General features: G+C 46.3%; 1 protein-coding gene across 4 annotated transcripts in view; it reads left to right on the top strand.

Moving 5' to 3' along the window:
• The first annotated feature begins 11,124 nt into the window (after positions 1–11,124).
• thnsl2 (threonine synthase-like 2) overlaps positions 11,125–13,672 on the top strand; it is a 28,919-nt gene continuing 26,371 nt past the window's right edge. The window contains exons 1-2 of one of the 4 annotated variants that reach the window (XM_043694669.2): positions 11,140–11,273; positions 12,106–12,163. In XM_043694669.2, the coding sequence (XP_043550604.1) occupies positions 12,162–12,163 (2 nt within the window). In that variant the 5' untranslated portion in view covers positions 11,140–11,273; positions 12,106–12,161. Of the gene's footprint in view, positions 11,274–12,105; positions 12,164–13,672 lie in introns of all 4 variants that reach the window. The other 3 variants (XM_043694757.2, XM_043695003.2, XM_043694921.2) reach the window with 3 other exon arrangements.

The following is a 13,672-nucleotide window of genomic DNA, read 5'->3' as shown; positions in this document are numbered from 1 at the left end:
TCAGCCTGGGTGCAGGACGCTGCACCAATACAGTCATCGATGTAACGGCAGAAGAGTTGGGGCACAGCGTCTGTGTAGGTACTGAGGAGGGACTGTTTGATCTAGGCAGGTGTAACTGGGGCCCATTCGGGTGCCCATGGCCTCACCTTTTGATTTGGAGGAAATGGGAGGAGTTAAAGGAAAAGTTATTGAGGGTGAAGACCAGTTCAGTGAGGCGGAGGAAGGTATGGGTGGAGGGGGACTGGATGGGTCTATTGGAGAGGAAAAAGCAGAGGGCCTGGAGGCCATCCTTGTGGGATATGGATGTGTATAAGGGCTGCACATCCAGAGTGTAGATAAAGCGCTAGGGGCCAGGCAACTGGAAGTTGCTGAAGGGATGGAGGACGTGGTTGGTGTAGCGGATGTGGGTGGGAAGTGCCTGAACCAAGGGGAGAGGATGGAGTTGAGGTAGAATGAGGTGAGATTGGTGGGGCAGGAGCATGCTGAGACAATGGATTGTGGATCTTGGCGAGCAGGTAGAACTGGTCAGTACGGGGCTGGGACATCACCAGAGGCAATGAGGGCACAGAGCATTTGAATTTGGCCTGATGGGTTGCGGTGGGATCGTGTGAAAGGGGGATGTAGGACGTGGTGACGGAGAGCTGGTGTTTGGCCTCTGTGGAACAGAGTCATTTCTCCAAACTACCACTGCCCCTTTGTCAGTGGGTTTGATAGTGAACTGGTGGTTGTTGCGGAGTGAGTGGGGTGCTGCACATTCGGAGGGGGTGATGTTGGAGTGGGTGGGGGGGGTGGATTGAGGCAGCTGATGTCACGTCAGCAGTCTGCATTGAAGAGGTCTAGGGATGGTAGGAGGCCTTCAGGTGGTTACCAAATCGAGGAGGAAGGTAAGAGGTGGGAGAAGGGGTCATCCGAGGGAGGTTGAGAGTTTTTGTCAAAGAGGTGGCATGAGGCGGAGGCAGTGGAAGAAGAGTTCCACATCATGGCGGATTTTGAATTCGTTGAGGTGGGCATGGAGGGATACGAACGTGGCATTAATGGTGATCTTTCAGGAATTACTGGAGTCAGGGAGGGTCCAAGAGAACTGGAAAATGGCTAATGTGATAGCCCTGTTTAAGAAGGGCAGGAGGCAGGAAGCAGGGAGGCTGCAGAAGGACTTGGACAAGCTAAGAGAGAGTGGCAGATGAAATTCAATGTAGTCAAGTGTGAGGTCATGCACTTAGAATAGAATAGCCTTTACTGTCACACGCACTTGAACAAGTGCAGTGAAAAGTTTATAATGTCACTGCTTTGGTGCCACATTAAGATTGGGGTACTTAGGTACAGAATACTTCACTGTTTGTTGTTGATTTGTGCAGAGAAACATAAATAAAGTTTGGTATTAGAACAAAGATAGAGAAGGTTTCTTTTTAACAAATCCTCGATTTGTAGTCAATATACCAAGTCCTTGGGACCCTCCTGGACCCACCGCCCCCATGCTGGCCTGGCCTGGGACTGGCCTCCAAGACTCACCTGGACTCATCGTCTCTACACTGGTCTGGCCTCGTACAGGCCTCCGAGACTCACCTGGACTCATCGTCTCTACACTGGCCTGGCCTCGTACAGGCCTCCGAGACTCACCTGGACTCACTGCCCCCATGCTGGCCTGGCCTGGGACAGGCCTCCTAGACTCACCTGGACTCACCGCCCCATGCTGGCCTGGCCTGGGACAGGCCTTCTAGACTCACCTGGACTCGCTACTTCCATGCTGGCCTGGCCTGGGACAGGCCTCCTAGACTCACCTGGACTCACCGCCCCCATGCTGGCCTGGTCTGGGACTGGCCTCCACGACACATCTGGACTCATCGCCCCTACACTGGCCTAGCCTGGGACAGGCCTCTGGGTCTCACCTGGACTCATTGCCCCTACACCAGCCTAGCCTGGGACTGGTCTCCAAGACTCACCTGGACTCATCGTCTCTACACTGCCCTGGCCTCGTACAGGCCTCCGAGACTCACCTGGACTCACTGCCCCCATGCTGGCCTGGCCGGGGACAGGCCTCCTAGACTCACCTGGACTCACCGCCCCCATACTGGCCTGGCCTGGGACAGGCCTCTGAGACTCACCTGGACTCACTACCTCTATGCTGGCCTGGCCTGGGACAGGCCTTCTAGACTCACCTGGACTCACTACTTCCATGCTGGCCTGGCCTGGGACAGGCCTCCTAGACTCACTGGACTCACTGCCCCCATGCTGGTCTGGGACTGGCCTCCACGACACATCTGGACTCATCGCCCCTACACTGGCCTAGCCTGGGACTGGCCTCCAGGTCTCACCTGGATTCATTGCCCCTACACCAGCCTAACCTGGGACTGGCCTCCGGGTCTCACCTGGACTTGCTGCCCCTACACCAGCCTAGCCTGGGACTGGCCTCTGGGTCTCACCTGGACTCATTGCCCCTACACCAGCCTAGCCTGGGACAGGCCTCTGGGTCTCACTTGGACCCATTACCCCTACACCAGCCTAGCCTGAGACTGGCCTCCGGGTCTCACCTGGACTTGCTGCCCCTATGCAGACCAGGTCTGGGACAAGCTTCTGGACTTTGCCTGGACTCACTGGGACTCGCCATGGCCTCCGGGCTCCTCCATTTGTCTGGTAAGGTGAAGTCATAAGTTTGAAAAGAAAGGGATAAAAAGGAAAAGAATGGGTGGAGCAAAGGAGCTCTGCCTAGAATGTCTTACTCTTCTGTCACTTTGCTGGAACAGCAAAATGGCAGCATACCTTTGATCGGAAGAATAGAGGCAGAAACTATTATTTAAACAGAGAAAGGCTTCAGAAATATGAAGCAAAACATGCCTTAGGAGGCCCAGTTCAGGACTTTTTTAAAGTTGACATTCAGGTTCAGTTGGCGATTAGAAGGCAAATACAGTATTTGCATTCATTTTGGAGATGACAGGAATACAAAAGCAGGAATGTACGACTGAGTCAGTATAAGGCTTTGGTCAGACTCATTTAGAATATTGTGAGCAGTTTGGGAACCTCATGTTGGGAAGGATGTGCGTCCAGAGGTGGTTTACAAGAGTGATTATGGGAATAAAGGGTTTGGCAAATGAGGAGCAGTTGGGGACTCTGGGTCTGTACTTGATGGAGTTTAGAAGTACAAAAGGGGATCTGATTGAAACTTACAGAATACTGAGATGTTTCAACTAATAGGACTCAGAATGAGGAGAGCCTCTTTGAAACTGAGATGAGGAAGTATTTCTTCAGTAAGAGGGTAGTGAATCTGTGGAACCCATTGCTGCAGAGGGCTGTGGAAGCCAAGTCAATGAGTCTATTTAAGACAGAGATAGATGGATTCTTCACTGGCAAGGGGATCAAGGGCTACAGGGAGAAGGCAGTAGAATGGAATTGAGAACCAATCGGCCATGGTTGAATGGCAGAAAGTCTCAATGGGCTGAATGGCCTAATGCAGCTCCTGTCTTTTGGAATGCTGATTACTTTCAGTACAATGATGTCTTTCCAGACAGCAGTCATACGACCATTCACAATTTTGAAACTCCATCCTTTTAACTTGTCCTTTTAACTCTATCCTTTCCTCACTGATAAATAACAAAAATATTTAATGGAACAACTGTGGTGTGAGACCAAACCTCTGCTGTTAGGAGGATAGGGGAGGAAATTCATGAGGTGGAGAGTAGGAAGGGTCTGTGCAGGAAGGTCTTCAGATTGAAATCTGGACATAGTTTGTGAATTGGCAGACGATAAAGGCTTTCAGCCCACACAATCTTATCACAGTTATTACTATCAGACTACACATCATAGAAATCTAATTGCAAAGGTAAAAGGTACATAAACTAAGCTAGGCAAAGTACAACCCAGTGTACTTTGCCTTCTGGGGGTAGATGAACAAGTAGCAAATTGTTAATTAATGACCAAAAATTTGAGTCTTTTCAAAAGAGGACACTGATGAAATGGCATGTCTGATACAGTTAACACAAGAATTTTTTAAACGGTCAGTCTCTTCCAAGGGAGATGCAGGGTAAATGTAATACATTCTGCCACAGCTTCACAGAACATTCGTGAGACCACACCTAGAGTACAGTGTACAATTTCAGACTCCTTACTTAAGGGGAGAGATAGACTTGCATATTTGGCAATTTCACTCCTGGGACGAAGAGGTGTCTTGAGAGGAAAGGCAGAGCAGGCTCGATCTATACTTGTTGTCGTTTAGAAGAACGAGTGATGATCTTGTTCTGAAATAAGGTTCAAAGCAAGCCTGATAAAGTAGATACTGAGAGACTACTTCCTGTCAAGTTCAATGGGTAATCGGGAAAGCAAATGGAATGTTAGCCTTTATTTCAAAGGGAATGAAGTATATAAAAGTAGGAAGGTTTTGGTAAAATGTGCAAGGCGAAAGTGGGTACTGCAGATGCTGGAGATTAGAGTCAAGATCAGAGTGGTGCTGGAAAAGCACAGCAGGTCAGGCTGCATCAGAGGAGTGGGAAAATCAACGTTTTGGGCAAAAGCCCTTCATCAGGAAAGATTAAGGGCTTTTGCCCGAAACGCTGATTTTCTTGCTCCTCGGATGCTGTCTGACCTGATGTGCTTTTTCAGCACCACTCTAATCTTGACACTAAAACATGCAAGGTACAGCCAGGCCACAGCTGGAATACTGTGAACACTTTTATCTAAGGAAAGATATACTGGCATTGGAGGCAGTCCAGAGAAGGTTCATAGAAGCCCTCTTATGGGCTGTCTCCTCCTAAACTGAGTGAAAGGGAGAAAGTACTGAAATGAAAGTGTTTGTCACAGCTGTTGGTGCTGGTGCTGAGAGTCATTGAGTCATGCAGCATAGAAACACGCCCTTTAGTCCAAATAGTCCATACTAACCAGGTTCCCAAACTAAACCAGATCCACTTGCCTGTGTTTAGCTCATATCCTTTCAAACTTTTCCTATTCATGTACTTATCCAAGTGTCTTTTAAAAGTTGTAACTGCACCCTCAGCCATTACTTCTTCTAGCAGTTCATTCCACAAGAACCACTCTCTGTACAAAAAAAAAACGCCCCTCGCCTCCTTTTTAAATCTTTCTCTTCTCACCTTAAAAATATGCCTGCCAGTTTGGAACTCCCCCACCTTCGGTAAAGACCTTTACTATTCACCTTATCTATACCCCTCCTGATTTTTATAAGTCTCTATGTCCCTCAATCTCCTACGCTCCGATGAAAAATGTCCAAGCCTGTCCAGCCCATTTTCATTACTCAAACTGTTTCTATTCTGATAAATCTTTTCTGAACACTCTCCGGTTTAATAATATCCTTTCTAAAATAGGGCAATCAGAGCACATTGTAGACACCCTAACTATAATATTTCAGTATTCCCTAGATATACGGAATTGGATTGGAAACTTTCATGTCGTTCCACTTTTTAAGAACATTGAAAATCAGGGAATTATAGACCAGGGAAAATTGTTCGAGTCTATAATCAAGGATAGGTGTACATGAACACCTTGTTTGGGGAACGCTAATCTACAAATGACAGTGAATGCGAGATCCGCTGTTAATTTATATTCACTGGTTGGATGTCGGCATTGCTGGCTGGGCCAACATTTATTGCCTGCCCCTAGTTGCCCTTGAGAAGGTGGAGGTGAGCTGTCTTCCTGAACTGCTGCAGTCCTCATGCTGTAGGTACACCACAATGTCACCAGGGAAAGAATTCCAGGATTTTGATGCAGCAATAGTAAAGATACAGGAATATATTTCCAAGTCAGAACAGTAAGTGGGTTGGAGGGGACATTGTAGGAGTGCTGTTCCCAGAATTCTACTGCCCTTGTCCTTCCAGGAAATGGTCATGGTCTTGGAAGATTCTGTCTAAGGATTTTTAGTGACTTTCTGATGTGCATCGTTTAGATAGTATTCGCTATTGTTATTGAGCATTGGTGGTGCGGAGGGTGTGAATGCTTGTGGATGTAGTGCTAATCAAGTGGGCTGCTTTGTCCTGGATGGTGTTCAGTTTCTTGAGTGTTGCTGAACTGCACCCATCCAGGCAAGTGGGGAGATTCCATCACGTTCCTGACTTGTGCCTTGTGGATGGTGGAGAGGCTTTGGAGAGTCAGGAGGTGAGTTACACACCATTGTATTCCTAGCCTCTGGACTGCTCCTGTAGCCATTGTGTTTATGTGGTGAGTCCAATTGTCAACCCAAGTCTGGATATTGTCCAGATCTTGTTGCATTTGAATATGGACTGTTTCAGAGTCATAAATGGTGCTGAACACTGTGAAATCATTGGCAAACATTCCCACTTCTGGTCCTATGTTGGAGCGAAGGTCATTGATGAAGAAGTTGAAGATGATTGGGCCTAAGACACTAACGTGAGGAACTCCTGCAGAGGTGTCCTGGAGCTGAGATGACTGACTCCAACAACCACAACCATCTTCCTATCTGTCAGGTATGGCCTGAACCAGTGGATAGTTTGCTGCCTAAAATCAATTAATTTCAGTTTTTCTAGGACTGCTTCATGCCACATTCAGTCCAAAGCAGTCTTCATGTCAAGGGCTGTGAATCTCATCTTACCTCCCGAATTCAACTCTTTTGTCCATGTTTGAACCAAGGCTGTAGTGAGGTCAAGAGCTGAGTGGCCCTGATGGAACCCAAACTGGGTGTCACTGAGCAGGTTATTGCTGAGCAGGTACTGCTTGATAGCACTGTTGATGACCCCTTCCATCACTTTACCGATGATCGAGAATAGACTGATGACCCAGTAATTGGCCAGGTTGGATTTGTCCAGCTTTTTGTATGCAGGACATACCTGGGCAATATTGTCAAGTAGATGACAGTTGTGTGACTGCACTGGAAGAGCTTGGCTAGTGGAGCAGCAAGTTCCTGAACGTAAGTCTTCAGTACTGTTGCCGGAATATTGTCAGGGCCCATAGTCTTTGCTGTATCTAGTGCTTCAAGCCATTTCTTGATACCGTGTGGAGTGAATCAAATTGGCTGAAGACTGGCCTGTGCAATTGGAGGAGGCTAATATCGACAGGATTACACTAAGTCAGAATAGATTTATGTAAAGGAAATTGGGTTCGATAAACCTCCTGGCATTTTTTTAAGGACTTAATTAGCAGAATAGAAAAAGGAGAATCAATAGCTGCAGTACATTTGGATTTTTCAAAAGCTTTTGGATAGTCCAACATAAGACATTTAATGCAAAATCAAAGTGGGTGATAGTAATAGGAATAAATGGGTTGTTTAAGGTTTTTGTGAAGATCTGTAGCCTGGATTGTGGATGAGGTAGCTGGTGAGCTCACCAAGCTGTTGGGTTTGATTACCATACTGGATAACATCATCAGTACCACTTCTGTGAAGTGCTGTTGTTCTAACACTAAAGACCAACCAACTTACAGACGAGACACAGCAGGCAATCCGATAAGCCATACTCTCCACACTAACCTGGAGAAATGAGTGGAACACCCTTGGCACACCAGAAAGAAAAGCACTGTAAGGACTCAAAGCGGACAAAAATATCATTATACTACCAGCAGACAATAGACGTACAACAATTATAATGAACAGACAGCACTACATTGAGAAAGCACTGACACTGCTGGACAATACCAAAATGTACCAACAGATGGAGAAAGAACCAACACCACTCCAGGCTATTGGGTTACATACACGCTGCACAAACTTAAACAAACAGGACAGATAACCAAAACAGACTACCTCCGGATGAAACCAGGAAACAACCCCAGCCTTTAGTACACAAACCAAACATCCCACTCAGACCCATAGTCTCCCTCCCAGGCATACCAGGGCACAAACTATCCAAGGAACTACAACGCCAGTTGATCAATCCACTCCATTCAATCAGCCCAGGAATTCATTGACAACCTCAGTATCACTAAATTGACGAGGATGAAATCATGGTTTCATTTGATGTCACGGCCCTACTCACCTCCATTGACATATCACTAGCCAAGGAAACGATTGCCACACTGTTAGAGGACCCGGTCACAATGACCACCAGCAACACCTATCAGCATAGCCGACATGCTCAAGCTACTAGACTATGAAGACCTTTGTCTTCAACGGCCAGACATCCCAACAGGTCAACGGCACACTATCGTCTCTCCTGTCTCATGGTCATGCAGAGACTTGAAAACACAGCTCTTTCTCTGATCCAACCAAAACTATGGATATGGCATGTGGATGACACATCTGTCTTCATCAAATGTACTAGACTGGAAGAAACACACCACCTCATCAACAATATACTCACTGGTATCAAGTTTACCAGCGAGGAAGAAAGCAACAATCAACTCCCATTCCTAGATATCATGGTAGAACAGATGACCAATGGAGGATTTACATGCAAAATATAGAGGTACCCCACCCACATGGACCAGATCCTCAATTACCATAGCAACCACTGCAACGTCCACAAATGGAGCTGTGTCAAGACGCTACTCAAAAGAGCTGTGACACACAGCAACACACCAGAACTGCACAAAGAAGAAGAGGAACACTTATACAAAGTCTCTGCTAACAACAGATACCCCATCGGCTTCGTCCACCGATGCCTGTCCAGCAGACAACACCAAGAAGGCACTGCACTTACCAACTTAATTAAGTGTCTGCATGATAACCCAACAGGGAGAAAGTGAGGATCGCAGATGCTGGAGATCAGAGTCGAAGATTGTGGTGCTAGAAAAGCACAGCCAGTCAGACAGCATCTGAGGAGCAGGAGAATCGATGTCTTGGGCATAAGCCCTACATCAGGAATCTTTCCTGATGAAGGACTTATGCCTGAGACATCAAGTCTCCTGCTTCTCAGATGCTGCCTGACCAGCTGCGCTTTTCCAGCACCACACCCTTCAGCGATAACCCAATAGCTTGGTGAGCTAACCAACTACCTTATCAATGGGGTGTTTTTGACTAATGGGGTACCACAGGATTCAGTGTCTGAGCCCCAGCTATTTACAATATATATCAGAGGCAAACAACCATCATATTTCCAAGTTTGATGACACAAATATAGTGGGATTGAGTGGTGAGGAGGGTACAAAGGTAAATGGAGGATGTATGTTCCTGATGACTAAGGGGTCCAGAACCAAGGGTCACAGTCTAAGGCTATGAGGTGGGCCATTTAGCCTGAAATATGGAGAAATTTCTTCACCCAGAGAGTGGTGAGCCTGTGGCATTCTCTGCCAAAGACAGCAGTTAAGCCCAAATATTGAATGTTTTGAAGAAGAGGTTCGATGTTGTACTTATCGTTAGATTTCGTACTGTATCCAATGGGATCAAAGGGAAGAGAGAGAAAGCAAGAACTGGATTGGATGATTGGCCATGATCATATTGAGTGGCAGAGCATGCTCTGAATGGACTGAATGGCCTACTCCGGTTCCTATTTCCTATGTTTCTAAAGAGGTTTGAGGGTGACTTAGACATATTGAGTGAGAAGGCAAATGCAAGGCAGACGCATTCCAAAGTTGATAAGTCTGACATTGTCCACTTCAAAGTAATGTCAGAGGAACGGTGTGGGGATCAACATTGCTCCTCTGATTTGCTTGACCTGCTGTAGTTTGTCTAGCTCCATACTTTACCAACCCTGACATTCCAGCATCTTCAGTCCTCACTAGCTCCTAGTTGGTGAAATCCGAATTCCAAGACTCTGCCAAGGATGCCCACCTTGAAGAAGTTTTCCTCCTCCCTCCACAAAGATCTCAGTGAGCTTCTCTCTCCCACTGTAACCCCCCAGGTCATTTCGTCGGCCCTAAAGTTCTTTGAGTACATCCTGAAACAATCCTTCTACTACAGTCACATCTCCTTCCTCAGCATCTGCCTACGTAGCCAGTTTATTCCTCCATGGACTCCAGACAAATTCAGACCGTCTAAGTGGTCCTGATGAAAGATCCCAACCTGAAATGTCGACTCCCCGCTCCTCTGTTGCTGCTTGACCAGTTGTGCCTTTTTCCAGCTCCACACTTTATCGACACCCACTTAAAAGCAACGAGCTAGTAGCTTTATTGCTGAGCTAATAATCCTAAGAGCCAAGAAATGTTCTGGGGACCCAGATTCAAATTCAGCCATGGCAAATGGTGGAATTTGAAGTCGATAAAAATCTGGAATTAAGAGTCTAATGATGACTATAAAACTATTGCCAATTGCCACAAAACCCATCTGTTTCACTAATGTGCTTTAGTCAAGGAAAATGCCATTCATACGTGGCATGATGATTTTGGCTGATCCTTTATCACACTGCTATCCTCACACTCTCTCTCACTCTCCCTTCATATGTCTTGACACCTTTAGCTTCAAGAAATCTATTTATTTCTTCAATATATTTAGTGACTTGGCCTCCACAGCCAAGCTAGAGAATTCCACAGAATCATAACCCACTGAGTGAAGATATTGTAGTCTAAAATGGTGTACTGCATATCCTGACACTGTGACCTGTTGATGTGGACACATCCTAAGCCAGGGAAACATCATCCGGTCAGCCTAACCCTGTTAGAATCTAATGCGTTTCAGTATCTTAGGATATGACCATGGGGTGGTCCGCATTCAGCAGTTAGCACTGCTGCCTCACAGCACCAGGGACTCGGGTTTAATTCCATCCTCAGGTGACTGTCTGTGTTGAGTTTGCATGTTCTCCCCGTGTCTGCGTGGGTTTCCTCGTGGTGCTCCGGTTTCCTCCCCCAGTCCAAAGATGTGCAGATTAGTGTGAATTGGCCATGGGAAATGCAGGGACAGGGTGGATCTGTGCAGGATGATTTTTGGAGGGTCAGTGTGGACTCAAATGGCCTGCTGTAGGGATTCTATGATTGAATTGAATGATAGACCAAGTCAGTGGGCTGAATGGCGACTTGTTGATCACCAGTCCAGTGTGATTACACCATCAGCTCTCCCATTTGTTATAAATCAATGTCCCATTCACTTAAATCCTCTGCCATTTATTGACTCTTGACACAGATGATGGTGGTAAAATGAGGATTGTTGCTGAAAATAAACAGCCAAGATTTGGAAGACTTACATTGCTATTTCAGGAGAGTGATCTCAGAGCTTGGTTGAGGCGTATCCTCTGTAGAGGGTGCTGTGCGGGGAGTTTTGCGAAGGGACAGAGAGATTAGTTGTTCTGCTTTGCAGCTGTCGCTGAAAAGTTGTGCTACCGGTGAAAGTTTGGACAGTATCTCCTATTTGACTGCTGTGCGTAAGGACTGTACAAAAGGGAAAATTCAAACCATTGACTTGAACTGAGGTCCAAGAAGCAGGGAGGCAATCGTGAGTTCAAGCTAGCAACATTGTAAGCAATGTCTGTGTGTTACAAGTTAGAACTCCGCACGCTTGTGCGAGACAGAGACTGACATATTGATAGAGTGAGCAGTATTCGCTGCAGCCTGCCACTGTCTTTGGCGTCGGATTGACATCTGCGCCTTGCTGACAGTCAGTGTCCCTGAACGTTAACTACTGTCACCGCCGACCTTCCAAAATCCCAAAAGGAATTCAGGATAAAATCTCCACTGAACAGAAGTTTTAAAATAGCTAACTCACTTCCATATGGGAGGTTACAGTTTAAGTCCATTAAAGGGAGCAGATTAAAAGGAAAAGATGATGAACCAGAAGGATAGGCTGGCAGTATGAGAGCAGGCGTTTATGAAACATAATTACGAATATAGAACAGTTTATCTGGGAGAGTTGATAATGTAATCACACTGGCCTGGTGATCAACAGCCACAGACTATGGAGCCAGGATATTAGATTGAATCCTGGCGTGGGAAGTGGTTAGAGGCTATTGCGATGCAGTGGTAGTGTCCCTACCTATGAACTAGGACATCCGGGTTCGTGGCCCACATTTTCCAGGGGTGTGTAAGATCTCTGAGCAGGTTGATTGGAAAAAATCGACCCCGGAAAACTCAACGGGCTTGTGTGGCATAGTGGTAGTGTCTCTCCCTGTGAGCCAGGAGATCTCGGTTCAAGTCTCATTCTATAACAACATCTCATGAGCAAGTTGATTCGAAAATATCTAGGCTAGTTGGGTTGAATGGCCTGTTTAGGTGCTGCTGTGAGAAACAGAGCTCACTCTCAAATCAATCAGCCTGAGACAAAGCCTTGAAAACGAGAACAATTTATTACAGGCTTGCAAGCACCGGACGCTTCTGCAATCAAACAGAAATGCGCGCATAAACAGAGCATGTAAGCAATCTTATTCATTTACAAGTTGTGGAATCACGCCTCCCTTTTCCCATCCTATCATAAGCCGATTACCTCACTTGTTTTTCTCTCTCGTTATATTCTGATCTGGCCATCCTGCTGTCCTTGTATGTCTGCATTCTTTGTTCCTTGTTTGTTACAGCTTGTTCTTTTTATCCAGTTTCTCTTATCGTACTATAAGCTTTATTGTGAAATGTCCCTGCTGCTTCTTTTTGTGGTCAACTACAACACTTTAAATTTATTTCCTAGCTTAAAACTATTTTCTTTAAAAGACCCTCTATATTCATTAAGTCTTAACCTTAAGTATGCAACATGCTACAAGAATTCCACTTGTATAATGTTCCCCTTCCCCTCCTCCCACTACACCCCCTCACCCATCTGCAAAAACAACATTTCTAATCTCCCACAATGCCAATTCTATTTAACGTGATTTACTATGTCTTACTGCTTGCCCCTCCTGTTTGGAGCTGGGGACTGTGCCTTCCTGTGTTGGTTGTCTCTGTAAAGATCCTTTGATGCTGCCAGGTGACCCAGGTACAGGTGGATGAGTGATCCTGCAGGAGATCAGTGACTGGAGTAAAGCACTATTTGATGCTGATAGCGTGAAGATCACCATGAGACCTAGAGTAAGGTGGAAGCAGTTTTGCTCGGGCTCCTTGAGGCCACCCTCAGTCGAATGCAGTCATGATGTAATGGGCTGTCACTCTCCCCTCTGGAATTCAGCTCTTTTTTTTTCCATGTTTGAAGCAAGGCTGTAGTGAGGTCAGGAGGTGAGTGGGCCTGGTGGAACCCAAACTGGGCATCGCTGAGCTGGTGCTGCTTGATAGCTCTGTTGATGACACCTTCCATCACGTTACTGATGATTGAGAGTAGACTGATGGGTTGGATTTGTCTTGCTTTCTATGCACAGGACATGACTGGGCATTTTTTCCACATTGTCGGGTAGATGCCAGTGTTGTAACTGTACTGGGAGAGCTTGCCTGGAGAGCATCTCATTCTGGAGAATATGTTTGATTGATTTGCTTTGTATATTTTTAACCTTGAACAGAGTGTTGGAACCACAAAGCTGGCTTGCTGCTCAGTCTACACTGGGACCTGGCAGCTACTTTGGCTCTTCCTGGGTCACCCTACGGCCCCACATGGACAGGAAACAGCAGCCAGCCAATTCTTGAAGGTCAAGTTTGCAGATCCTTACCTGGGAACTAAATTCAGGGAATTAGTGTCCCTCCACACACAGCCTGATGTGTGATCACCTCACTGAGTGTGGAATGTAAGGGAATGATACATTGCTGGGGTGTCGTTTCGCCCAGTTGTTTAGGTGGATAGAGATGGAAGCTAACAGTTCCCATTCAGACCCTGTGCCAGCTGTGGACATTCATGGAGACTTGCCTCCTCAGTTTAACTTGTGTCTGTAGAGGAGTTACTCTTTAACAGTACATTGTGTGTGTGTGTTTGTGTGTGTGTGTGTGTCCTGTAGAGAAAGACATCTCT

Source organism: Chiloscyllium plagiosum, unplaced genomic scaffold (genome assembly GCF_037043375.1).
Source record: "Chiloscyllium plagiosum isolate Xiang-an unplaced genomic scaffold, Cpla_swu_hap1 HiC_scaffold_1, whole genome shotgun sequence".
Lineage (NCBI taxonomy): Eukaryota > Metazoa > Chordata > Chondrichthyes > Orectolobiformes > Hemiscylliidae > Chiloscyllium > Chiloscyllium plagiosum.
The sequence above is the reverse complement of the archived record's forward strand: the minus strand, read 5'-3'. Positions and strand labels throughout refer to the sequence as shown.